Here is a 27,957-nt window from a genome sequence, read left to right on the forward strand (position 1 = left end):
CATACATTGCAAGTGTATTATATAAAGTAGGAGGCTACTATGAAGCAGGCAGGCATAAATGCCAAGTGGGCAGAAGATTGAAGGGCAACCCACTATTTTCATGCAGCAGATTTTTTGTTCATAGAACAATAGAATGGTAGAGTTGGAAGGGGTCCTCTAGTCTAGGGACACAGGTGGCACTGTGGGTTAAACCACAGAGCCTAGGACTTGCCGGTTCGAATCCCCGTGACGGTGTGAGCTCCTGTTGTTTGGTCCCTGCTCCTGCCAACCTAGCAGTTCAGAAGCATGTCAAAGTGCAAGTAGATAAATAGGTACCACTCCGGCGGGAAGGTAAACAGTGTTTCCGTGCACTGCTCTGTTTTGCCAGAAGCGGCTTAGTCATGCTGTACGCCGGCTCCCTCGGCCAATAAAGCGAGATGAGCGCCGCACCCCAGAGTCAGCCACGACTGGACCTAATGGTCAGGGGTCCCTTTACCTTTACCTCTAGTCCAACTGCCTGCAATGCAGGAATCCCAACTAAAGCATCCATGGCAGACGGCCATCCTGCCTCTTCTTAAAAACCTCCAAGGAAGTAGAGTCCACCACCTCCAGAGGGAGACCATTCCAGTGCTAAATTGCTCTTACCGTCAGAAAGATGCTTAGTTGGAATCTCCTTTCTTGGAACTTGAATCCACTGGTTCAGGTTCTACCCTCCACAGCAGAAGAAAACAAGCTTGCTCCATCCTCCATAAGACAACCCTTCAGATATCTGAAGATGGTTATTGGTATCTCCTCCCAGTCTCCTCTTATCATACCCAATTCCCTCAACCATTCCTCCTAAGGCTTGGTTTCCAGACCCTTGATCATCTTTATTGCCCTCCTCTGCACAAGTTCCAGCTTGTCAATATCCTTCTTAAATTGTGGTGCCCATAACAAGACACAGTACTTCAAGTGTGGTCTAACCAAGGCAGAATACAACCGTACTATGACGTCCCTTGATCTGGACACATAACTTCTGCTGATGTATCCTAGAATATAGCATTAGCTTTTTTTACAGCTTCAGTCACACTGTTGATTCATGTTAAGCTTGTGGTCTACTAGGACCACTACATGCCTTCTGGCAAGCCAGATGTCCCCCATCTTATATTTGTGCAGCTGGTAATTCCTGCCTAAGTCCCTATTTCATTTTGTTAGCTTTGGGCCAGTTCTCCAATCTGTTAAGGTCATCTTGAATCCTGATTCTGTCTTCTGCAGCATTAGCTACCCCTCTCAGTTTGGTGTCATCTGCAAATTTGATGAGTATCACTCAGTTCCTTCATCCAAGTCATTTATAAAGGTGTTGAACAGCAACAGACCCAGGACAGAACAAGGAAACATTAGGGGGTACTCTTTGGGTTCCGTCAGCCAACCAGCTACAAATCCAAGTAACTGCCCAGCCCACATTTACCAGCTTCTCTGCAAAGGTATCATAGGGGACTTTGTTAAAGAATTACTGAAATCAAGATACCCTACATCCACAGCACCCCCTGATCCACCAAGTTTATAACACTATCAAAAGGAGATTTGTCTGGCATTACTTGTTTTTGAGAAACCCATGTGCAGCATCCTTTTTAAATTGCTCACATTACTTCCTCCCAATGTTCCCAGTACTTCCATTTTGTCGCAGTTCCTCCCTGTGGGTGAGGACCAGGTCCAAGATAGATGAGCCCCTTGTTGCTGCTTCTACCTTCTGGGAAAGGAATTTGTCAGTAAGGCAACTGCAGAATTTACTGGCCCTTACATTCTCGGCAGAGTTTGAGTTCCAACAAACACTGGGGTAGTTGAAATCTCCCATTACTGCCTTCTCTCTCCTTTTTGAATGTTTGGTAATCTGCTGTTGGAAGGCATCATCCAAGTCATCAGTCTGGCTTGGAGGTCTATAGTATACACGTTGTTTACATATAATGCTACTTCTCCTCCACTCCTGTTTGGTCTCCTCCTTTTCAACATGGCAACTCAAAGAGTTCCTTTAGATAGATGTGATAGCTTCCAAAAATGCACTGGGGCTTTCTCATGTCATACTACAGTGGCAGTTTCTCTGCCAGCACATGAGAAGTCAGGAGGGTGATAAGATGGTGTTCTGGCACACAGGTCTAGTTTGAGCAATCTCAGCCCTACGACAGAAGCAGTGCTCACCACACCAGTCTTTCTCACGGGAATAAAACCTTCAAGTTTTATTTTGATCCCTTCTTTACAATAAAACAGGTTTACATACAACAGTATCTATTATAGAAATCTTGCTTTAAAACTGCTGTACTTTACAAGAAATGCACATTTCTCAACCCTGAAGAGTTTGTATCAACCCTATACAAAGAAACCTTAATTCCTCAGTTCTGTTCACATTTGTTCAACATTTGCTATAATCAATTATGTTATTTCATGCAATAAAAGAATGTGATTCCTGTTATGCAGCTATAATCTGTTACAGTTTGAGATTCAGCCTCTGGAACATTCTGGAGAACAGATCATGTTCTTTGCCCATATATATTCATGGTAATATATTGAACTTTTTTATTTTTTACATCTGACTGATGGCTCAATCTGTTAAGAAAAGCCCTAAAAACCCCCTGAAGGCAGTATTATTGCACTGAAGGAACATTTAGCAAAGAGCAAAATAAGACTTGTCTATTTCATTGCCTAATTTATTAAAATTAGGGACAGTGCCCAATGGTAGAAACAGACCATCTTGGAAACAGAACTATGTGGACTTTTTGGGAGGGGGGAGGAAACAGAACTATGTGGACTGAAGAAGCATGCTGTTGTCAGGATTTCACACGAAAGGCTCAATTGTGATTTCTAGGGCAGAGCAGGGCATGGTGAGCTCAAATTGGGTGACGACGTCAGGGTGGAGTACTCCTAGCTTCCCAATAATCTGCCCTTTTGCAAAGATCTCAGCACAGCGTCCAGGGAAAAAAGCAGGGTCTGAAAGAAAAGGGGGGGGGAGAGAAATGAATGTTTCTCATAATAATAATATTAATAAATAATTATTTTATTATTTGTACCCCACCCATCTGACTGGGTTGCCCCAGCCATTCTGGGCACTGAACCTCAAGTAAACCTCAAGAGCAGAAGCGTGTGTTACACGAGAATAATTTTTGCTAAAACAATGAAAGATTGCTTCTCTTATCATAGCCCAATTTTATTAATGCTAGAGAAGAAATCTTTTTTTGCGGGTGGGTGATTATTCCTTAAGTAGACATGCTTCACGTTTCCAGGGCGAAGTGTAAGGGGTTGAACTACTGGATGATGCCTTGGGGATCCTTCCAACTCTACAGTTCTTTGGTTCTACATTCAGTGTACAGGTTACAAGCTTTTGCACAGAGTAAGAATGATGAATTCACCAAAGCTGTATCATGAAACAAAATATGTCAATGCTTGGACAAATCATAATTCAGCTAAATAAGACTTATGAATGAGCCCCTGTACACAGCTGCTTGACCTTCTCTTCATGCAAGAGGAGAAACAAGCCATGGAGCCAGACTTAATACTAAATGGCTGTTACATTCAAAGCACGGAAACTATGGTTAATAGCTTCCAAGCAAACAAGGATATTAAGACAACTTCATATCATGACTTATTATCCTGGCTTGTTTGGAAGCCATTAACCGTAGTTTCCCAAATGCACATGTTAACAGGCTCCTATAGTTAACTGTGATTCCTGGCTTGATTCACCGATTCCAACAAAATAAGGAAGGAAGTAGGTGCGAGAAAGGGGTCATTTATATATATATGGGCAATGTTCTGTGGGCCAATGATTATTAGTGAAATGGAACTACTAGTCTTAAATAGACAAAATGGCACCAATAAAGGCTTATCCGCTTGCAGCTGAAGTGATTTTGTCTCTTGCTGCACCCCCATGTGTAATCAAAATCTCCTGTAACCCATTCAAATCCTCTGAAACTAATAAACTAAATGACCAATCCATGCATTCTTTTTCTCACGGTAAAGTCACACAGTAACTTTACCATGTAATTCTAATGCAGTGAAATGTTCATGCAACACAGTCCCCACATGAGAAGAACGCTATAAGATGAGGTCATTTTTTAAAATCCTTCCTCACCCCCGAAAATTGTGGTGGATATTTCACAGGAGTCCATTGTCAAACAAAAACTGTATTAACAGTCAAAGACTTTAGTGTGTTAAAAAGAGCAGAAACTTGGGGATGGGCACTGTGCCCAAAGCTACAACCTTCAGAATCTCTGAAGATGAGATATCGCCAGAGGTGTATCTAGGGGTTGGGTAGGTTGGCCCCTGATAAGGGCGCAGGTCAGGGGTGCACCCCTCTCAGTGCCTCACCAGAAAAATCTGGACACTGCCGTGGGCTGTCACTACAGCCCTGTGGCACTCCCTCCCCAGTCGGCCAACAGTGCTGGTGGTTACTTTGTGCAATGAGACCCCCCTATGAGGATGTTGCCACTTGGCCCTCTCTCCTAGTATGGCAGCTGCTTCCTGCCCTCCATTCCCCTGCTTCCCCCAAGAGCAGCCTTTCAGCTGATGTAGTAACTGAGAAACGTTAGGTGAGGCTCTGAATTTACCACAGCCGAGTCACTTTCCCCTCGTTTCTTTATGGCTTTGACCAATTTCCATTGTAAGAATATTCAGATGTTTGAATTTTACTTTGGTGCCCACAAAATCAAGTTCTTATTGCCACAGACAGAGAATATTTAAAGTGTCCCAGGGCACCCCAAAGGTTGAGGCTTTATCAGTTGAAGGTATATCATCTCTATAATCTGTAACTAAAAATGAGCAAGGCACCAAGTAGTTTGTAATTAATTCAGATACACACACACACGCATTGTGGGAACAATGCCTTGTCGTAGGAACACTACATGCAAGCAAGAGACAAAAATCACAGTTCATAGTAAGATTGTCGCTTCTAAAATGCTTTGAAGTTCAAAGAATCTGTTATTAAAGCTTTTACACTATGCCCCTAAGAACCAATAATTGCCTGTGTGTTCAGACTGCAGGACCGCTTTGATTATTCAGGGTGTAATTCTTTGGCCACTAATCCAATCAAGTACCTAGTCTTTAGCACATTTTCTGGCTAACTGACCTTCAAAGGGCTTGTTGAATTCTCTGTGTGCTTGCCGGTCAAACACCTTGCATGGCTTTTCTTCTCTTCCCAATTCCTTCCCTTCTTCCCATGTTTGGGAGAAGAAGATTAAAGGGATGATATTGGGTCAGAGCTGGGAAAAGCTTTAGCGATCATAACAATTATATTCTTATAAGGGGATGGGGGAGAGTATCAGAAGTCAACACTTGAGTAACTGAGAGGCAGGAGACATGTTATTCAGCACGACTAGTGAAGTCCTGGTCACATTTTCCCTCGGATAAATGGTTATTTCCTGAACATAACTGGTACAAACCAGATGACTGAAATATGGTGCACACAAAGCAACAGTGATAGTCATGCCGGCAAATAACTTATTCTCTGGTGGTTCTCCAGAAAGCCTATAGAAATCCTCCATGGCTGCTCCTGTTCCAGAAGTTTAGCAAACTCTAACCACGCAAGTTACATCCATAAGGCTTAGATTTGGAAGAGTTTACGCCCAAATATTTTGTAATATGTATCGAAATGTGATGGTCAAAACTTTGAAACATTAGTTTACATTAGAAAAAAAATGTTACTAAATACATAAAATGCATTCAATCTTTCAGGGATTAAAATGGAATCTTTATTTGTTGCTCATTTCATAGCAAAGTGTTTAAGCTTTCCTAAATTTTACTATGAAAATTATTGTTTGATTTTTATCGTGCCCTTCCTCCCGAAGGAGCCCATACATAAACAGAAGTTACGTATTCTCTGCTGCACAAAAGCAATACTTTTACTGGTCATTCTATACGGCAAATAAATCTTGTCCATGATTAAATATGGTTTTGAAAGAGAAAACACTATACTCTGCGCACTCAAATATTCCCAAACTGGCATTAGTTACACACTGTCATAAAAAAGGAGAAATAAAAAAAATTACCACTTGCAGAACAGGAAATCTGATCTGAGTAAATGGCTTATGCTGGAAGTGAAACAGTTAATAGCCCCCAAAGTTCTTAATAAATGCAAGCCTAATCCCTCAATTCAAGAGCAGCCTCTCATCTCCTTTCATCTCTTTAGGGAACATCAAAAAGAAAAATATTTTACTGTACATCTGAATCAGTGGGACAGGTGTGGTAGCCTGAACAGGTAAGAAGATACAAAGTGAAAAGGAATAATTACCTAGTCTGTCCATTCTGGAGTTTGGGGACCTGAACTGTCTTCAAGAAGCAAGAGGTTTGTGCTGCAGTTCTTTGAATAAGTATTCTGTGAACTGCCCTGAGACCTCCAGGTATAGGGCGGTATATAAATTCAATATATAATAATAATAAATAACTGTTCTGTAACATCTATAAGGAAGTTTGTTGTTGAACACATGCCTAAGTTTCCATTATTTCTCAACATCTGAAGTTCACTACCTTCTGCACTTTCCCAGTGTTAACTCCACGTAAAAGAATTTAGCTTATCAACAATAGATCACACAGTCGATCAGACACACCTAAAAGCCACCATGGTTTACAGAGATAGTAAAAATAAACTGCCCACAGACTTGGTTTTTCCAGGCAAAATACTAGAGTTGCGTTCTTCAAATGCAGAATCCTACACACTTCTTTACTTACTGCAATGAACTTATTGAAGGAAAACATATCACTGTAGTTCTGGGCAGATGACTGAAAACTTTGTACAAAGCCAACATGTGGAAAGAGGGGGAGGGGGACTGAGGCAACAGAACGCACCCACAATTTCCACCCATAAATCATACCTTATACACAGAGCTGCTGGGTGTCAAATGGGTGCTTATATTATAGGCAGGCTTACTTCTCTGTGGAGTGTAAACAGACAGTATTTCGGAGGTTGGTTTGTTCTTCCTACAGACTTAAGTATGTCTGAAGTTCTCTACCCTTGTGATCCCTAAGACAAGATGTACTCCATGGATGCAGAAACACTTCCTAGTTACTTTGAATGCACAAGACTTTTCATATGATTAGAAAGAAATGAACAAGATAGTGTTCTCCACTACAGGCATATTAGCATGTGAAGATAACTGCTTCACCATCACTGTCTGAAGAGCACTAAATTTTGGTGCCTATCTACAAACAATTTGAACAGAGGTGTCAAAATTGCTCAAATAGCATACTGTCAGCCTCAGCAAGAAATGACCCCATGCATAGACCCTAAGTGATACTAGAATAATTATTCATTCTAAGGAAGTTCATCTGGTCCATTAGATCCAAATGCTAGGGTAGAATTCGTCTGGAATATCTTCAAGGTAATGCTGATAGTTTAATGGGAACTTCTCAAAACACAACTGGGGCTTGTCTGGGAAGATGTCTCAGTATATTGATGGATTTTGCTGATGGCTTCAGCACCGTGTGGCTTGCCTAGATTGGCATGGAGATTATATTTTAGGGTCAGAATTTTGACACACCAACATATTTAGCAAGAACTATGCTAGTCTTTTTTCAGTGGCTTCAGGGACAGACAAAGCCTCACAAACACTGTGCTAGCTTTCCACTGATTTCTTGTGAGCACACTTCACAGGTATGACTGTCTGAGAATGACAAAAATATGACAAATCAAATCAAGATTTGAACATGAGCCATGTTGGGCCGGGACCTGGGAGACCAGGGTTCAAATCCCCACTCAACCATGAAGCTCACTGGGTGGCTTTGGGTCAGTCACCATCTCTTATAATAATAATAATTTATTACTTATACCCCGCCAGTCTGGCCAGGCCTCCCCAGGCACTCTGGGCAGCTCCCAACAGAATATTAAAAACATGATAAAACATCAAACATTAAAAACTTCCCTAAACAGGGCTGCCTTCAGGTGTCTTCTAAAAGTCAGATAGTTGTTTATTCCTTGACATCAGATGGGAGATTCCTACAGGGTAGGCGCCACTACCAAGAAGGCCCTCTGCCTGGTTCCCTGCAACCTCACCTCTCACAGTGAGAGAACTGCCAGAAGGCCCTCGGAGCTGGACCTCAGTGTCCAGGATGAAGGATGGGGGTGGAGACGCTCCTAGCTCTTAGCTTTACCCACCTCATAGAGTTGTTGGGAGCTTAATATTGGAGGTGGCAGGGAGGAGAGGGAAAACTACGTACATCATCTTAAGCTCCTTGGAGAAAAGCAGGATATAAATAAACAAAAGAAGAGCCCTTCTGGACCCATCTAGTCCAGCATCCTGTTCTCACACTGGCCAGCAGCCACTTATCTTCCATGAGAACAGTGGTTCCCCAAACTTTATCCCCATGGACCACTTGAAAAATTACTGAAGGTCCTGTGGGTTTTTTTGCCTGTTCTAGCACTTGTAATGCAATAGGTTAGATGTGGTACAGATTTTAACCATATGTTTACAGACATTCTGCGGACCACCTGGATGAAGCTTGTGAAGGACCACTGGCAGTTCATGCTCCACAGTTTGGAAACCCCTGTCCTGGGAGGTCACTAACTTGCACATTATGTAGGGAGAATTACAGCACATTATGCTCCCTCTCACCGATCCCAATAAAGGGAACAGAGTGACGGATTTTGATCTCAACACAATAAAGTGTTTGATCTCATGGCAGAGTGTCTAGAGCTTTCCCCTATAGCTGTGAAACATTTCAAATGACCTCTAGTGAGAGAACTAAGTAAACTGCAGAACCTCAATACAATTTCAGGAAGAAACACAACCTAGAAGCAGTCTTTTCATGGACTTGAAATCCTACCTCTTTCTAACAGTCTCTACATTTACCCTTTCCACAGATGAATATTTTTTTAAAATAATAATAATAATAAATAAACTATGTCCTGCGTCTCCTCCATAATGGAACTCAATACAGTATATAGAAACTTTCTAGATACCCTCACATCCAGTCTCAGAACTGTTTAGTTTAAGCAAGGTTGCCTCATCTTGTGCCTTCTGACAATGTCCTGGGACCAGTTAGAACCAATTCATAACAGGATAGGAGAGATTATATGCAGCAGTAGGTGGGAGGTTCTCTCCCTTTGTATCACCCTAAACACTTGCCATTACATAAACATTTAAGCTGGTTCACCAGCTTGCAGTTGGTCCTATAACTCAAGTTACTGTAGGATTTATAAGGTTCAGTAGTTCATTTTTCAGGCTTTAAGAAATATAAGAGACTTGTGCTGCAGTTCTTTAAATAAATAAATAAATATATATATATGGCAGAAAACTAGCTTATTAGGTTTGCATAATGCCTGACTAAAACAGCCTGCAACACATTTGTAACGCAAAAACCATTACAAACTATAGATTATAGTGTGACAAATCAAATACAAATGTTTCATATTTTGGTTTCTTTGTTAGGAGTTTATTACTAACAGCATGCTTTTATTTTTTTTCTAAAAAAAAAAGTTGCAGCTTAACTTCTGACACATCTTACCAATCTCCAAGACTCCAAGGAAAAATGGCAGGATGCAGAAATTATTCCCCAGCAAACAGCCTTGTGGCCAATCAAAGAACTAGTTGTGGACCTGGCAATAATTTAACTACCACCACTGCCTGGAGCCCCAGCATGACCTGTGGGAGATTATACGGAAAATGGCCATAGGCTCAGAAATGGAAAAAACAACAACAACTGAGGTGTAATCCCTGCTCTGGGAACACGAGAGGAAGGGGTGGGGGATCCCTTTCAAATTACCAACTATCCCCCAGTATAATAATCAATGGAGTAAACTGAGAATGTATCCTATTGTGAAAGGTCTCAAACAGCATTGAGACTGGTTGCTTCTGAGACTACTATTTAACATGTTCATCAAGTGCTAAGTGCAGCATGATCAACGGGTCTGGCCAGGTGGACGTCTCAAAATGACATTGAAATTCTTGGCACATTACAACAAAGGTCATCTTGTAGTCATGAGAGTTGTTTTCCATTTTATGGTAATACAAATGTGCAGCGCATATTTCAAAAATTGCAAATAACTGTCTTACTGCCAGCCAAACCTTAAATGAAAAGCTGTCATTGCGATTTACTGTCATTAGCATTTTCCACACTGCGCCACACCTTCAATTAAACAAATGGAGCCCAGAAATAGAAAGAAGTGGAACACTGTTGAGATGCATCACCAGCATTATTGCACAACTTTCCCAATGAGCACTGAAGTGAGGTCCAAGACTTTAAAACGAGGCATTTACATCTCAGCTGTCAGGCTTCCAAGCGTATCTACATTATTAGGGCCACACATGGAACCTGATGTTCATACAAAGCAGATCCCACAAAGATAGCAGAGTCTGCAGGCCTGATATTTTTCTCCTGCCCACCTGCTACCTTCAAAATGCTCTCCAGAACACTAAGAGGCCCTCTTGAACTGCAGGGTCTGCTGTACATGACTGCTTGTGACAGAATCAACTGAAACTTGATGAAGAAAACTTACATAACCAAGGAGCTCTGCTTGTGCAATGAAAAGAGTAGATATCATCTCCTCTGCCAGTAAATGTCTCTAAAGCCTTATGCTGTGATTCTTTCTAGCTATGAGAGATCCTTTTAACTGGAGAGGATGGGGGGGGGCGCCTTGTGTTTTGAGCAAAGATCTCTACTTTTTGAAAATCATGGGAGGATTTTTAAAATGTATTTCTTCCATTTAACCCTACCTAACCCTGCTCTTCCTCTGAAGAGTTCAATGATGCTTAGATATGGTTCCCAGACAGCTTTCTATCCAAGCAGCTTACAGGACCAGACATGCTTTGATTCTGTGTTAGAGCTGTATCATGGACCTTTGGACAGTTCTCAGGATTTCTAAAGCAGCAAGCCTCATGCATATACCTGGCAGAAGAAAGGACATGCCCGAAAAGGGACTTGAACCCTGAATACTAAGATTTCAAGGTTGATATTCTAAAAGTTTAACAATTCAGGCCTTTAGACAGAAAAAGCAAGTACGGGAAGGGGAAGCTTCTCGTCCATGTGTGCCCATAAACGTATATTTAATCTATTTATGGATCAATCAAGGAACACTGAATGTAAAGACAGCACGTGACAGTCTCTAAGCTACGCAAAATGTAATTTACAGTAATAGTCTGCTAATTTCAACGGAAAGCTTGTTTCATATCGCTTAACAAATTAATTTAGAAAATTGCAATTAAGTTTTTGAAAGGGATAATAAATTTCGGAGATGTATTTATGATTCTTAAGAAGCGTCAGATGGTAAATATTTGGGATCGTCCCAGAGTTCCTTCATAAAGGAGTATGTTTTCATCTTTAATAAAACTTGATCACTCAAGGCTAAAATTCTCTCCCAATATACTGCAGGGCTCCAGTTACACTAAACATCAGTGTGAAGGCCTGGGGAACATCACAATTTCACCCATATTTTCAAGCATCTGTAATTGTTGCACAGGTGTTGCTGCAAGGGCAAAAAGGTTGTGACCCTGAGATTAACTTAATGGATATTTAGGTATTACGGGAACAGAAGGTGATCTAATAACCGTGGTGTGCACATATGGAACAAGAACGAACATATACAGTAAACAGACACCTTTTCTAAATTATGAAATGAGTCAGATCATTACACAGATCTTAGCAAAGCTTTTATATTAAAAATGTACAAAGTTTTAACTGAAGTCACATACTTGCAACACACACACTGAATGAAGTACAAGAATTAAACAAAAGAGCATCCTTATTGCAATTTATAGGGCAATTTTAATGGCTGGTTGACAACTACACAGCTAAGCTTCATCTCCCTCCCTCTTTTATAAAAGCTACTAGAAATTTGTAGCTCAACATAACTTTGAAAGACACAGGCACTTCGTCATCCTCCCCCCCCCCCAGTTTAAATAGAAACACACCTCAGAGAGCTATTTACAGCTCATTTTAAAAAGTGCATTAGGAACTCTCATTCTTATGGATAAAAAAAGGATGGCCTCGTGCTACTGTCCGTTGGACATTCAACTCCTCATGTTTCATTCACATGGTATGAAGTAAGAAAAACCCCAGCTGTACTTCACAAACACCTGAGGTTCCAGAAGGAAAATTATGGTGCAACACTGTATCAACCTTTGTGATAAAATACCTACCATCTGTATTGTTAGAAAGATCACTTTGCTGCACTGAAGAACTACAGAGCAACCAGGAGGAACATTGCCTCCTTACCCCAGTTTTGGGAATTTACCTCTCTTCAATGGCCATGTGGTCCCCATCTCTCTCTATTTAGGAGAGTTCCCCCAAACTTCTGAAGAGTTTTTTGGGAGGTGAAGGGGCTAGAGGGGGTGGGAAATTCATTGCTGCTTCCTTCTGCTTGCACTACAAGACAAGTCATTGTCTCCAAATAATTGCTTTACTAGATAGGCAGTATATAAGGCTCTGATCCACCTGTTCAGCAACTACATGCAGGTAGGGTCCCTGGCATTTTGTGGGCTTCCCTTACCTTCAGTTGCTTTAATATAATATCCCTTCTCTTTACTTGGTGGGATATCCAGCAGCTGCATGACTCTATCGAGCAATCCATGAATTATCTCGAAACCAGGGTTTTTGTTATAGTAGACAGCACAAAGATGCCTATGGTTTCTTGTACCAACATCTGGAGAAGAAAGAGGAAACCAAAATTATTGGCTTTGCAGAGACGGCATTTTATAGCTCTTGTCCGCTTTAATCCAATTTTGTATCAGTGTTTATTTACAGTTACACACTGACCATCTGTAGATCAAAAGAGAAATACAGAATGTAGTAACTTATTAAATAAAAGTAAATAAGAACAAGCAAAAATAAAAGGTCTTTTCTGAGGCTTAGTTCTTTTGCAGTACAAAACTGTGCTTGAATTGTACCACTTCAGACTAGTTGCGAGTGTTGTCAATACTGAATCTTTGACTTTTTTAAAAAAAAAAAGAACATTCCAACTCACAGAAATCTAGCATGTCAAGAAAAAGCATTTTAGCCTAGCCTTCTCCTTGGCATGCTGATTTTTGCTATGGTGTATAAACACCACAATTATACACAGTTTAGTGTGATCTGAACAGGGCCTCAGGCTCATCCTCATCAATGGAAGAACGAAGCATATAAAATGCAATGAAAAACACAACTAGCATATACTGTAACAACAACAAATTTAAACCTCCACCTGCAGTCTGAAATGACACAGTCCAGGCAGAGCTTTATTACCACAGAGAGAACTCGGCCAAAGTCTGAGTCATATCCAGGCAGTACTAACAGCTCTAGATGTCTCTCCCTCTCTCTCTCACACACACACTCATGACATCCAGATTTGAAATACTGTACTTGATTATGAAGTTCATTCATTACAGACCAAATAGAGTGTTTGCTGCCAAATCTAAGCTAAGCTTTCTCAGTTCACTCTAACTAACTCGAAAACTATGGCGTCATTCCACAAAACAATTCTGCTGTGTTTTAAAAAATGGACCAGCCAAATATATTAACATAAATTTCATATGTATTGTAGTGACTTCAAAGCACTGTCTGAAAAACCTGTTTAATACAATTTGCGAGCCAAGAAAACGCAATGAGAAATAAAATTGGTAAACGCTGCCCTCTAGCAACAAAATTTCATAGGACACTTGCATTTGGGTGATGTACATCTTTTTTTTTACCATGTTATTATACAAGGTCTCCAATTGCAAAGCTCTACATAGGGCTCCTGAAACATGGCAGATAGAATAAGTAAAAGGACGCATGTTTTAAAATATCAATTCAAAAGAGAGACATTTCAATAAAAACAGAGAGCTATTGTATAATCATCAACTTTACCCACTGAGTAAGTATATGCTAAAAACATTTCAAAACTGAGGTATGATCCAGTCTAGCACAAAAGCACAGTGGCGACCTGCAAGGGGATTCCCTGACATTCAACAGAGCCCTGTTTCTCCTTCTGCACCTATGTGGATGCATGAGAGCACTCAGCTAGTGCAACAGGCCATGGCAAGTCTATTCATGCCTTTCAATGTATACCTCTATGCTGTAGCAAGCAGAGGGGAAAGGCTGAACAGGGATATGGTACTTCTCATTCCTCCTGATGCACTGGCTGAGCACACCCATGTATGAACCCACGGCAGAGGGAAAACAGGAGATCTATCAGTGCGCTCAGGTGGGACTCAATCATGCCCTTGATTTCTGAAGACATTAGCATTTACTGAGATTATCTTACCTATGGTGGAATCTTTCACTACAATGTCAGAGATTTCAAAGAGTTTCAGAGGTAAAGGCATTTTCCTGTTAGCAGCAATAGTTTTCAGAAGACCAGGCAAGAGAGTAGTGCGCGCCACCTGTAGGGCACATAGGGAACTTTATATATTAAACTTGTCGCTATAGGTAAGAACAGGGGTCAGCAAACTTTTTCAGCAGGGGGCCGGTCCACTGTCTCTCAGACCTTGAGGGGCCGGACTGTATTTTGAAGAAGAAAAAAATGAACAAATTCCTATGCCCCACAAATAACCCAGAGATGCATCTTAAATAAAAGGACACATTCTACTCATGTAAAAACATGCTGATTCCCAGACTGTCCGCGGGCTGGATTTAGAAGGCAAGTGAGCCGGATCTAGCCCCCGGGCTTTAGTTTGCCTACCCATGGGTAAGAACATCTCCAACTGAGAGCAAGACGTGGCAACATACACAAGAGTCAAGTATCAGCATTAATAGTAAATATATTTATTTCTCCCTTATTTCTCCCCTACACTTCAGCAATTCCCAGCCTCTTACAGTCCGCCAACACAGACCAACATTTGCAGGACTGTCTATGTAGTAATTATCTAAAACAAACTGCCTATGGAAAAAAGCAATACTATTAAACTGGAGAATACAAGACTGAAATTAAATATAGCAAAAGATACTCAGGACTGACCACAAACAATGCTAGCTATAAAACATGGCCTATGAACGGCTTCTGATTGACATATTTCATACTTATATGCCACAGTAAATAAAACTTTTCATTGGCCATAACTCATTTAGAGTTACAGGCAACAAGCAGTTTTTCATTCTAGCCTAAAACTCAAATTTATAATCCTCACCTGAAATTCTGCTGTTTTGGGATTTGCTATATGCACAGCTTTCGTTGTAGAGATGTCAACTCCCAGTTTATTAGCAATGTCTTCTTGGGAACACTGATATGAAAAGAAACAAATTAATTTAAACCCAACGAAGTTCAATATAACTCAAGTTCAAAAATTACTAATAGCAAAAAAGAAATATATAGGAATGGTCAGAATATGAAGGCTGGCAACACTAAATCTAACTGAGCAGGTCTGTGTTTACCTTTTTTAAATTTGAACATGTAGTGTTGCATTTCAAAACTAGTTATGTTATCTATTAATTTAGTACATTTGTTAGCCATTTTCCGGCATAAGCCCCTGAGACGGTGCAATCTTTAAAACACAAGAAATCTGAATATAATCCTGCCAAACCATAAAACAACAATGGAAACTAGCTATTCAAGATACTGGAAAAATAGAAGAAGCATTTGCCTGGAACCAGAAATTCATCAAACTTCTTGTCCAGTGAGCTTCACTGGTAAAGCATGCCAAACGCAGCACACCAAGTCCTCCCTTGGGTCACCAACTGCCTCCCCTCAAATAGTGGCAGAACTCAAAGGAAAACCTCTGATGAAGAATATATAGTTTTGGACAGATTTTTAGGACAAAGGCTGGTCCTTCAGAAAGCCAGGTCTCAAGTTGCTTACAGCTTCAATAGTTAACATATTTAACAGTGAACTGTGCCTAAAAATGGACATTGCAGCTGTTTTAAGAGCTGGCGAGATGTTCTCTGTAAGACTGGGGTGTGGAACGCATGGCCCTCCAGACGTTATTGGACTGGGCATGAGGAGCAGGTATTAGCAGATCTATCAGTCAAGCTCCACTCTCTTTGATGTAGAAGGACAGGACCAGCATAACTTACTGCCCCTCCAGAAAAGATGTTTCCAACAGGGCCTCAGTTCTGCAGAACCACTCTTAACATCCTTGTGCCGTAGCCAGCTTGCTCTCTTCCTGGCCACAACCTTCCAAAAAGGAAGGCTCTTTATTCTTCATTTTCTCTCTTCATTCTGCTGATAAGCTCAGGCAGATATGAAAGAGAGGCAGGCTAAGAAGGCTAAGGCAAGTCAGGCAGCGTCTTAGAACTCAAAAAACCAGAGCAACTATTCCTTTTTCACTGCTGTGAAATTTGTTTACACTGAAACATTAGCAAATCGGAGCCTGACAAAATGATCATACACCACTGCTGCTGCCTGAATCCTCATTGAGATTATAGCAGTCTTAAATAGTTCTTTAACACGCACCAGAGAAAAAGTGAGCACTTCGGTAAAGCCTGCCGCTGCCAAATCTTGTCTCAGAAGTTCTGTGAGCTTATTGAGAGGAAGCTAGAGGGAACAGAAAATAATTTTTTCATCTTTCAGCTCAACGAATATCATAAAATCATGGAGATGACTGCGAAAACGGCTTTTCAAAAAAGGTGATCCCAAACAGCTACATCTGGCCTTGACTGAGGAAATGCAGTTCCCAGTTAGAGATTTAATATGGCCTCCAGGTTTAAACGTTGCCCTCCCCCTCCCCAAAGCCCATCCACTGCAGGTCTTTGGAGTTTCTCAGATCAGTTGGGCATCTGTTTTGTATCCCTGCTGCAGTAAACTCCCATTGCTAGAAGACATGACAGAATATTGTTTTAATTCTTAGGCGCAGTTTTCTTCTAAGAACCCTTCTGGCATACTTCTAGCCTTTAAACTGACAATACAGACTGTTTACTTAAGGGTGCAATCTTACTTGATTAGCTATGGTGTATGTTTTCGGAATAGTCATCTGAATGTTATTATAGCCATACGCTATTGCTGCGTCTTCTATGATATCACATGCATGGATAATGTCAGCTCTGGTAGGAGGGATTTCAACCTCTATATTGTTCCCATTCGCTATGACGTGTGACTTCAAACACATCCTGGTGAGCAGCTTTGCAAGGTTTGATGGAGTCTCACTAAAACATAAGCAAGAGAAATTTTTAAAGGAAAATATCACATGGTTTCATTCTGAAGCCACTGCCTTTCATTTTCACAGTGATCAAGCTAAAAAAAATGCCAAGACTCACAAATCAATCCAGGAGATAAAATAGTAGTATTTTGCTGCACAATAGCAAACCTTATGATACTTGGTGTTGAACAAGTCCTTAAGACCTTTTAATTTTCTTCAAAAAAACCCTGGCTTATAATTTTCAAACACCCGCATTTCAAGCAAATATCATTATCCCCTCAACTTGCACCAACATTTATCCTCTCACACTTATAAGAGGAAGTACACAAATAGGAGTTTGAAAAGTTGCACACAAGAGAAATTGTGGAGTAATTAAAATGTCCCAGATCTCAAACAGTCTGGTTTCATCCAATAAAGTGAAGCCTAAGTAAAAGATGAATAGTGCCTCTTCCTGACTGGAGCTCCTGCTAGAATTATATTATCTGGTGTGTATTTTCTTTTTACTTCTTGAGGACAAGAGATCAGTGGTTGTATGGTGCAGTGCAGCAGTGTATAATTATGGTGTTGTACGGTACTATCACTGTTGAAAGGTACTATGCAACTACAATGTCCCTGACAGATGGTCAACCAGCCTAAAATAGGAATAGGCTGCTTTGCGACGGACAGCACATATTTGGATACAATTAATCAGTGTTCCCTATCCTGGTGTCTTCTAATCGATTTTGGACAACAGCTCCCATCAGCCCCAGTCAGCATGGCCAACTATCAGAGATGATGCAAGTTTAGTTTAATAACATCTGAAGGGCATCAGGTTGGGGAATAAAGGGCAATAAAGGCACACAGCATCTGATGACTAAAGGCTCAAATGGCAACATGGTTGTCCCCTCCATATCTAAACCAATGCTGTGATACAAAACAACATACCATCTCCAGTCACCCAAGTACCTTAGAACTGGACACCTAAGTATTTCCAACAGCTCAAAATTTTGTGGCACTGTCATCAAAATGGAAGAGAGCAGTCGCAGGAGCAGAAAGGTTTTAGAAGTTCAGTAGAACAGAGATATACACCTAAGCATGGGTCCCAATTTTGCCCATAATGCCATTTCCCCCAAACCAAACCCACATCTGATGCCAGCTGCCAATCCAAACCACGAGCCTTAAAGTGTTTTCCCGATTGTGCATTAACAAGAGAGGTTTGCTCTCACTGTCAGTCAGGGGAACACAGCAGTGCAGCTGATCCCAGAAGAAAGCAGATCCTGGTGGCAACTTCAAGCTCCCTGGAATCCCATGGGGAGCTCCATAGCCACTCAGTCTTTGAAGGGATCTGCCAAGAGCCCTGCTCAGTACTATCAACCAGCTGATCAGCAGGACTTCAAAGCGCCGTGCAGGACTCCTTGCAACATCAGGTGGTTGACTAATTTGACCTGCAAATGAAATGGGAAGGAAGGACATGGCCCAATAGCCAGATCCAATTCCCAGCTCCTGTTGTACAGATTAAGATTTCAGGTGCAGCATGGCTGGATGAGATCATGTGCTCCTGAATCCAAGCACTGACATATGGGAGATGATTGGCCTTTGTTTATTTAATTTGAATATTGCCCTTCATCCATAGATCTCAGGGTAGTTCACAACATATAAATACAATATAAAAATACAAAATACATAATGGAAACAAGAACAAACCCACCCCCACAAACGAATACCCCTGCTTCCTCACCTCCTTCCACAAACACATTTAAAAGGGTATAGGATGTTAATCAGCCAAAGGCCTGGTTGAAGAGAAACGTTTTTGCCTGGCACCTGAAGGTGTATAATGAAGGTGCCAGGGTGGGGAATGCCTTCCACAAATAGAGCCACTACTGAGTGGCATATTTCCTGATAGCAATGCTATAGCTAAAGAAGTATTTCAGTGGAACAGTAATACAAGTAGAGAATGTTGGATGTGTTGGGATTCCATTCCACCCATTGCTGCAGACATGGGTTTTTTACCTGTCACATGTCTGTTTACATTCCAGCACAGATTGCTTGTGTGAGCGGAACTTCCGCTCTGTATTGCTTTTGTTTTTAGTCTCTCTCCGAGAAGACAGCAAGGAGAGATACCATGTTTTATTTGTCCTGATTTATGTATAATAAATGCGTAGTTTAGTATGTGCCTACAGCCTCAAGCCTCTTCTGTTGCGCAGTTCACACTGAGTAAAGTGTGCTCAAGTCTGCAAGCTTGAGTCACTGATGTACATCGGAGCAGAGGTCAATGAATCTCCGCATCGGCAAGGCTGAGGGGAGATGCTCCAGCTGGGGCCGAGCCAGCTGGCCTTTTGACCCCGATTCCGACAGGATGGGTCCATACTTGACTTCATTGTCAAGTGTTTGTCTTTGCTCCTCCCGATGAGGAAAACTATACCTTGCATTTCTGTCCCCAAATGAGTTCCACTAACATGACACATGGCAAGTGCTTTGGAATATCATGATATGGTACATGGCACCTTAGAATGTTTTTACGGGATGCTATATAGGTTTGGGCCTGCTCCTTGGGAGAAAGGTGATGGCAAACTTAGACAGCATCTTAAAAAGCAGAGACATCACCTTGCCAACAAAAGTCCGTATAGTTAAAGCCATGGTTTTCCCGGTAGTGATGTATGGAAATGAGAGCTGGACCATAAAGAAGGCTGATCGCCAAAGAATTGATGCTTTTGAATTATGGTGCTGGAGGAGACTCTTGAGAGTCCCATGGATTGCAAGAAGATCAAACGCATCCATTCTTAAAGAAATTAGCCCTGAGTGTTCACTGGAAGGACAGATCGTGAAGCTGAGGCTCCAATACTTTGGCCACCTCATGAGAAGAGAAGACTCCCTGGAAAAGACCCTGATGTTGGGAAAGATTGAGGGCACAAGGAGAAGGGGACGACAGAGGACGAGATGGTTGGACAGTGTTCTCAAAGCTACAAACATGAGTCTGACCAAACTGTGGGAGGCAGTGGAAGACAGGAGTGCTTGGCGTGCTCTGGTCCATGGGGTCATGAAGAGTCGGACACGACTAAATGACTAAACAACAACAACAACATATAGGTTTGGTATGGTTGTGTTTCAGTGATGCATCAAGACTGTGTTTCTCATTTTAAGGTTATGCATGTTGTTCAACCACTCCTTTGTTTTAACAAAGGGTGATATGTAAATAAAGCAGCAACAACAACAAATAAAAAGGTACAGCTTTGGAGCAACAGTACACATCCATTCAGAACTATCCAAGGAGAACGATTACTGAATGGTGGGTGCAACATTTATTCAGAGCACTAGTTGGCACTGTGGTATTTTGTAACATCATCATGATAGTTCTCTAGCCTGTAGCATCACGCACTGAGTTCATTAATATGTACAACAGACTTGAAGTTTAAATAAAATGGTATCTACGGCATTCGTGGCTCTACCAAACAAATTTTCATTCTGCTACTATTTTATTTTAGTTGGATTTTTTTGTTGTATTTTGATATTTAACTGTATATCCAAAAAGTGGGTTATATATCATAATAAAATATGGATCTCTAGGGTTTAAGCACCTCTCTGTATTCTCACCAGATCCTAAAAATGTATAAACCTAACAAGCGTTAAAAATGTGACACAAATGCTGTCAATGGAACTATGTGCACCCTTCAAAGACAGCTAAGAGATTTAGCATACCTAATTCCAATTTTCTTATTCAGTATTTCAGGCTTTATCTTTTCCCGACGATAAGCCAGCTCCTGCAAAGAAGAGAGGGAGTTTTAAGTATAGAAATCGATTTTCTCTCTAAGTGTATCACTCTCCTACATACGTAATTAAAAACCTACAGGGCAGTTATGTGCCACTCAGCACCCAGAAGAACAATCCAGAGCATGTTGGCGGAAGACCAGAAAGCCTACCTGGACAGAGTGAAGCAAGCTGCTTGTGGTGGCAGGATGAAGGTAGGGGTGGGAGTGGCAGAATACACAGGCTGGTGCAACAGGTCATTTTAAAGTACTGGCCCTTGTAGGGAAATATTTAGGCTCCACTTCAGGTAGCAAAGCGTCTTGGGCTGGCACTGCACTTGAAGATGGTAAGTGGGACAGTTTTGGGGAAATAGTTGGAACATTACCCAGTAAAAGAACTCTATGAAGTGCAAGGGAACAAACAAGGGTTGATACCCAAAGTGCTCTGCAGCAGACATGCAAGCCAGGAAAGAGAAAATACGCCCTGTCTTATGACTCCTTTCAAAAAGTGGGTCCATCAATGTGTATTTATTAGTTTGCATTTATGAAAACAAAGCTCCGGTTACAGCACTTCTGCAATACTCACTGGAAAATTGTAGCTTTTTCCATTAGGGTAAGTTACTTCTGCTGCTTCAACACTGGAGGAGGGAAAAGCAAACAATGTTCAACATGCGGGATACAGAAGACATGAACATTTTTGGTTTTGGTTTTAAGTGCTAAGGTTAACTCATGTGAAGTCAAATCAGTAATGATTAAATGGGCACAGGATTTAGGTCATGATATACAATCTGAAGACTGGATAAGACATAGGAAAGTGAATTTGAAATTTACGAATTGTATATTGTTGAAAGAGAATTACATGAAACTGATGTATAGATGGTACATTACACCAGTAAAACTGGCAAAAATGTATAGAACAGAACAAAAAAACTGTCAGAGATGTAAGGAAGGGGAAGGTACATTTTATCGTATGTGGTGGGATTGCAGAATCATTAAAAACTTTTGGGAAATGATATATAATGAATTTTTAAAATATTTAAGATTACATTTGTTAAAAAACCAGAAGCTTTTCTCTTAGGTATTTTAGGACAAGAATTGCTGAAAGTAAAATGGAATCTATTTATGTACATGACAACAGCGGCAAGAATCTTAATACCTCAAAACTGGAAGACTGGAGAAGTACCATCAAAAGCACAATGGCAAGAAAAATTGATGAACTATGCAGAACTAGCCAAGTAAGCAGACAAATTGCGTGAAAAGGACAATAGTGACTTTGAAAAAGAATGGGAACCTTTTACAATATATTTGCAAAAACAAGAAGAAGAAATGGTCTCGTTGGCTGGATTTAAATAAACATATTATAGTATACAAACAGCAGAATGTATCACTTGATGTAACAAACCAGAAATGGTAGTTGAGGGAAGTCAACAGGGAGGGAGAAAATTGGAAAATGTTTGATTAATAATGTTATTGGTTATTTGTTATGAGAAAAGAAACAATACAATATATATATACATATTTTTTTAAAAAGGTTAACTCACGTGAATGGCTTCTGACAGTATTCACTGAACATTGTGACAAGGATGTCAAGGACAATCTTCGCCTTTAAGAAAGATTATATATATACTGTTTAGTTTCATGTACATATTTAAAATACAAGACTACAATGTTAGCTCACAATAAGATACTAAAGCAGTGTATCGCCTTTTAAAACTAACTGCTCCCCTCAACCCCAAAAAGTGAGGCAATAAACCCAACCCAATCCCATTGGTTGAAGTCAACAGATTTTCCTGAAGATGAAGTGAGTAGATGCCTGTGGCTGGCAGACGAGAGCATCAAGTGGATTATCGCTCTAAAATTAAATGTCCAGAGGAACAATCAGCCCAACAACTATGAGATTGTAGGATCTGGTGACTCTGTAAATCACCATCCTAAACTCTCATATGGACTTTGCCGAATATATATTTCTAGAGATTAATGTATGCTAGCAGCTTAGGTCAGCTTCAAAGATGAACCATTTCCAATTTACTTTGCAAATCAGAATTATACTTTCAGCAGAATTATACTGTTCAGCATCTTGCTGCTTTATCAAGCTTATTTACCTTGGTAAGATCTGTGGCTGTACATTCAATGAACACATTTCTGGTGTTAAGACTTATTTTTGTATGGTCCCCTGGAAAAAACAGATACAGACATTTGAAATTGTTTGATGCTGCAGGAGTGCTTTTATTTAAAATATGGGCAGGCTTCTAGACCTTGCCAATTTCTTCCCCCATACAGCAAAGACTTCACCTCAACTGAACACTGAAATTAGAGTTACAATTTGGTTCTGACAGGCATACTGAGGTAATATGTACCGTATTTTTCACCCTATAGGACGCACTTTTTCCCCTCCAAAAATGAATGGGAAATCTGGGTGCGTCCTATGGGGCGAATGCAGGCTTTCGCTGAAGCTTGGAGAGCGAGAGGGGTTGGTGCACACCGACCCCTCTTACTCTCCAGGCTTCAGGAAGACATCCGCAGCCTAGGCAGCCCTGCGGGAGTTCCCGCAGGGCTGTCTAGGCTGCGGATAGTAGCCTGCTTCCCGGAGCGTCGGGCGCTCTGCTTTCAGGGCACCCGGCGCTTCGGGAACACATCCGCAGCCTAGGCAGCCCTGCGGGAGGTCCCGCAGGGATGTCTAGGCTGCAGATAGCAGCCTGCTTCCCAGAGCGTCGGGCGCCCTGAAAGCAGAGCGCCCGGCGCTTCGGGAACACATCCGCAGCCTAGGCAGCCCTGTGGGAGGTCCCGCAGGGATGTCTAGGCTGTGGATAGCAGCCTGCTTCCAGGAGCTTCGGGTGCCCTCAAAGCAAAGCGCCCGGTGCTTCGGGAACACATCCGCAGCGTGGGGAGCCCTGCAGGAGTTCCCCGCAGGGCTCCCCACGCTGTGGATAGCAGCCTGCCGCCCGGCGGGCAGGGCGCCCTGAAGCAGAGCGCCCCTTGCACCGGGCATACATCTGCAGCGTGGGGAGCCCTGCAGGAGTTCCCCGCAGGGCTCCCCACATTGCGGATAGCAGCCTGCCGCCCGGCGGGCGGGGCGCCCTGAAGCAGAGCGCCCCGTGCGCCGGACAGACATCCGCAGCGTGGGGAGCCCTGCAGGAGAGCGCCCCTCGCGCTGGGCAGACATCGGCCAGCCCCACAAGCTCGGGGGACAGCAGGGAGGCGCAGCGCCGCCATCCCGCTGTTCCTCGACCTGGTTCGGTTTCTCCGACCTGCTTTTTGGGGGGGGAATAAAGGGAAATTTTTTTTCCTTTATTCCTTTATTTCCCCCCAAAAAAACTAGGTGCATCCTATGGGACGGAGCGTCCTATGGGACAAAAAATACGGTACATTTCTGAACAACACTTTGTTACATTTACAATCTACATTTCATTTTCTCAGATTTCTACGCTTTTAAAACAGAGCTAATATTCTTCTTTTAATATAGATTTGAGAGAATCAGACCGTGAGAATAGATTAAAAACACTCTCAAAAACAGAAAAGGTTACTATGCAACACTGGTTTCAGCAAAGAGGTAATATCATAACTGTATTGGTATAAGCAAAATAATGAACTTCACCAGACCCTAACAGAAGAAGAAAGTCATGAGGTAGCAGATAGACAATACTAAATGAACACAAAATAAGAAAAGCACAATCTTACCATTAATTATCGGTGGCATTGAAAGCACAACACCATTCCTATCATAGATAACTGGGTAAAGGGGTTCATTTTCAATAATGTGTAGATAATGCCTCAGATGACTATCCGTCTAAAACAAATGAAGCAGAAATATTTACATTTCTTTCCTAAACAGTTACTGCAAGGTATCTGTGGGATGTGAAACACAGGAGCAGTCAAGTACAATATTCCTAGAGTGAACATGTTTGCGCATGGGGAGGAATGATTGTCCAGCCAGCAGGTAAACTTCCTGTTTCCTTCTGGGCTGGGACAGACTTCCTCTGCATGTGACTAGAGGTGGGTGTGGCCTCACCTGTGCAGGTAATGACAAAACCACAGGGCAGGGCAGCCATCTCTCTCTCTTTCACCACATGCATCAAAGAAGCAACAGCTGCTTAGCCAAAGATGCCCTCTTGGCTTCCAGCCAAGAGAGGACAAAGGGACTGACTTCTTATGGAATAGTTTCCAAGTGTATGTTACTTTTCTAAGCTAAGTCTGCCTTCTGGGATCTGATTGTGAACAGAATGTGAGTAAACTCTTTTTATACTTTTATAGAAGACTGTTGTGTCTTATATTTTATGAGGGAATAAGGGGAAAATACCAGAACAGTTATTATAGAGGCTTTAACGAGCCTGAGCAAAACGCACCCGCTGCAAATTTAAAAGAGGGGAATGTTACTCTGCTGAAATTGTGGAACTTGTTAACACAAGTTGGATAAGGATATAATCAAACAATATATCCTCTCCTGCATCCCTGAACATTCCCAGAGTATCATCCTGCGGCTGTAGCAGCATGATATTATTTAAACAAACGTAAAACATAATACTGCTGCTTCTAACAGATGTGTTTCATTCCTAGGACAAAAAAAGGAAAAAAACACATGCTTAAGTTTCTCCAGAGAAAAAAATGTGAATTGAGCATCATTATGATGTTTGGTTCACCAATGTAACGTGCTTCCATGTATTTTGCTTCAGTCATATTTTTCTTAAACTCCCTATCAGTTCCAAAACTGGTTTCCTATGTAGTATGGGGAGCTAATGGGGGGGGATGAAATCTCATTGTACACAGAGAACTAGTTGCATGATCTTCCAAATTAGGGCAGTCCAAATTTTCATACCAAGTGGGCCACAAGAGTAGTTCAACACACACTGGATTAAATTTCCATATCATAAATTAAAAAGCTCACAATATATGTAATATTAATATACATAAATAATATTGTGTGTGTGTGTGTGTACACACATGCACATGTAACAATATAGTTAATTTATTAAGCAAATTTAATACACAAATAAATGTGCTTTCATGAATGACACAAAAATATATTTTAAAGGATTTAAGATTTTTTTTCTTGAATGCCGCTGAGTGCTGCCAAAAAAGGCCTCGCAGACCACCCTGTTCTAGACTGTGAACAATGTGTCTCTAGACCTGCATTTTCCCTAAAGATACATCTTATAGATTTGTAGTCACCTACCCTGTACAGATCCATGATTTCAGAAGCATTGTATTCCTTGTCCTGATTCAAAGGTTTGAATTTAATTTCAGATGGTGGCTTAGCTGTGTATGTAAATGGGCCAGAGATTGTGTCAAGATCGTGGGTACCAATTGCTACCAATGATCTTTTCCTATAAAATGAAAACAAGACAAATTAGCAATGAAGATTCCACCCACTCCTGAAATTCCTCATTAAAATATACAGATACCACAGAGGGGAACCAGGCAGAGGGCTTTCTCAGTAGTGGCACCTGCCCTTTGGAATGGCCTCCCAGCATATGTCAAGGAAATAAGCAACTATCTAACTTTTAAAAGACATCTGAAGGCAGCCTTGTTTGGAGAAGTTTTTAATGTTTAATGCTGTATTGTGTTTTTAATATTCGGTTGGGAACTGCCCAGAGTGGCTGGGGAAACCCAGCCAGATGGGCGGGTTGTAAATAAATAAATAAATAAATAAATAATCATCTTTATAGAAATATTAAATCACTTCTGCTCAGTGGTCTTAAACAGCCTTCAATGTTACACAATAATATGCATATCAAAAGAGACCATTAAAAAAAAGATTTATCCAAGAAGCTTCTCCAATTAGCCTTGATTTTTTTTAAAAATAGCTAATTGCTTTAAAATATAATGAAAACATAAAAGACCACCTTCTTCTTCAATCAGAACTTTTCCAAGAGATTGATCCAGTTGCTCGTCCCCCACTCTTGCTGCTGTGAGGCAGCACTGTATCTGAACCCAGGCTCATGGCTTTTTTCTCTCTCTCTGACCAAACCATAAGCAGTAGCAACCATTTGTTCTTGGCTTACTGCTCCTGGCTTGCTTGAGGAAAACAAATTGTGAGCTCAGGATTGGGTGTTAATGTCAAACCAAACCATGATGTAGCTCCCAGAAACATGGCAAGGGAGGAGATTTGCACACTGTACACAAGATTGCTGTGTGTCCGCCTTTACATTATAGTGAAGCTTAAATATGGTTTTACACAATGTGTGAATGCTGCCAATGACTGATAATTCATCATTTAAAACAACAACAACAATGTAATTTGTTCAACTGTATGCATTATTGCCAACTAACCTGCATATATTTTGATGTAATTTTTCTTGTAGATCAATAAGGCTATCATAGCGGTTCTTGTCAAGAGTTATATTACGAAGCACTGCAGCCACAGCATAAGGACGGACTTGAGTAGTCTGCAATGTGTAAGGGTGCATTATGAAGGTTAGGGAATTTGACAAAGCGGGGTGGGTTCTATTGTGCCACTAGAAAGCAATCCCAAAACACAGAATATCTTGCAATTAATTTTCACTTTGGGGGGTGGACTCCACAAAGAAAAAATTACCATATTCTATCAAGAAACTCTACCTAGGAGCAAGAAAAGATTGACCAGGATCCAAAGAACCACGGAATGAGTTCTGGGATCCCTCAAGGATGCTTTACATTTGCTTTTTATCAAGGGAACATTTCACTGAGACAGTACAAACTCCTTGCTTGGGGTTTAAACTGTGCCAATATTCACAGTAAATGACATCCAGATTAATTTGTCCTCTCACATGCATATATTCCTGAAGACACACATGGTGACCAAAAGCCTTAGTACAGCTAACACCAAATTTTACTTTAAATCCAATAAAGCATAGACTTCAGAATTCCTAAAGAGAGGCCCCATCATCATCACTTATGACAAATATTCATTGAAGTGTTATGTTGAGATGTAGTTGTGTTTTCTTTACCTCTTCAGTGATGGTCAGCTTTTGAATTTCACCATTAGGTGGTGTGATCTTCTTGTATCTTGGAGCCCTAATTCTAAAATATTAAGCATTGAGATTAACATTCAAGAACAATTTTTACACATATACAAAAAAAAAGTAACAGCACTGAAGCATGGATCCATGTTGTTCTCCAAACAACATATGCAACTCCTAAATACGGAAGTCCCTTCTACCACCTTCTAGTCAGCTATGCATACACATGCACATAGGACAAGAACCAGTCTGTGCCTTAAATATTATAAATAGAACCAAACTTTAAGTGTTATTCAATATTTTAAAGCATCTAAACACAACTGGAAACAGTTGGTACCTTTT

At 41.1% G+C, this 27,957-nt stretch overlaps 1 protein-coding gene across 1 annotated transcript in view; it reads right to left on the reverse strand.

Annotated features, from left to right (window-relative positions):
* Positions 1-2,639: 2,639 nt before the first annotated feature.
* FARSB (phenylalanyl-tRNA synthetase subunit beta) overlaps positions 2,640-27,957 on the reverse strand; it is a 30,700-nt gene continuing 5,382 nt past the window's right edge. Inside the window, exons 4-17 of the mRNA XM_053390016.1 lie at positions 27,604-27,676; positions 26,948-27,063; positions 25,851-26,001; positions 24,359-24,467; positions 22,783-22,853; positions 22,222-22,283; positions 21,267-21,318; positions 20,634-20,695; positions 16,758-16,965; positions 16,277-16,357; positions 15,015-15,107; positions 14,153-14,270; positions 12,422-12,574; positions 2,640-2,940 (exon numbers count right to left, since the gene is read on the reverse strand). Of these exons, the coding sequence (XP_053245991.1) occupies positions 2,789-2,940; positions 12,422-12,574; positions 14,153-14,270; positions 15,015-15,107; positions 16,277-16,357; positions 16,758-16,965; positions 20,634-20,695; positions 21,267-21,318; positions 22,222-22,283; positions 22,783-22,853; positions 24,359-24,467; positions 25,851-26,001; positions 26,948-27,063; positions 27,604-27,676 (1,501 nt within the window). The 3' untranslated portion in view covers positions 2,640-2,788. The remainder of the gene's footprint in view (positions 2,941-12,421; positions 12,575-14,152; positions 14,271-15,014; positions 15,108-16,276; positions 16,358-16,757; positions 16,966-20,633; positions 20,696-21,266; positions 21,319-22,221; positions 22,284-22,782; positions 22,854-24,358; positions 24,468-25,850; positions 26,002-26,947; positions 27,064-27,603; positions 27,677-27,957) is intronic.

This window comes from Podarcis raffonei, chromosome 5 (assembly GCF_027172205.1).
Source record: "Podarcis raffonei isolate rPodRaf1 chromosome 5, rPodRaf1.pri, whole genome shotgun sequence".
Taxonomy (NCBI): domain Eukaryota; kingdom Metazoa; phylum Chordata; class Lepidosauria; order Squamata; family Lacertidae; genus Podarcis; species Podarcis raffonei.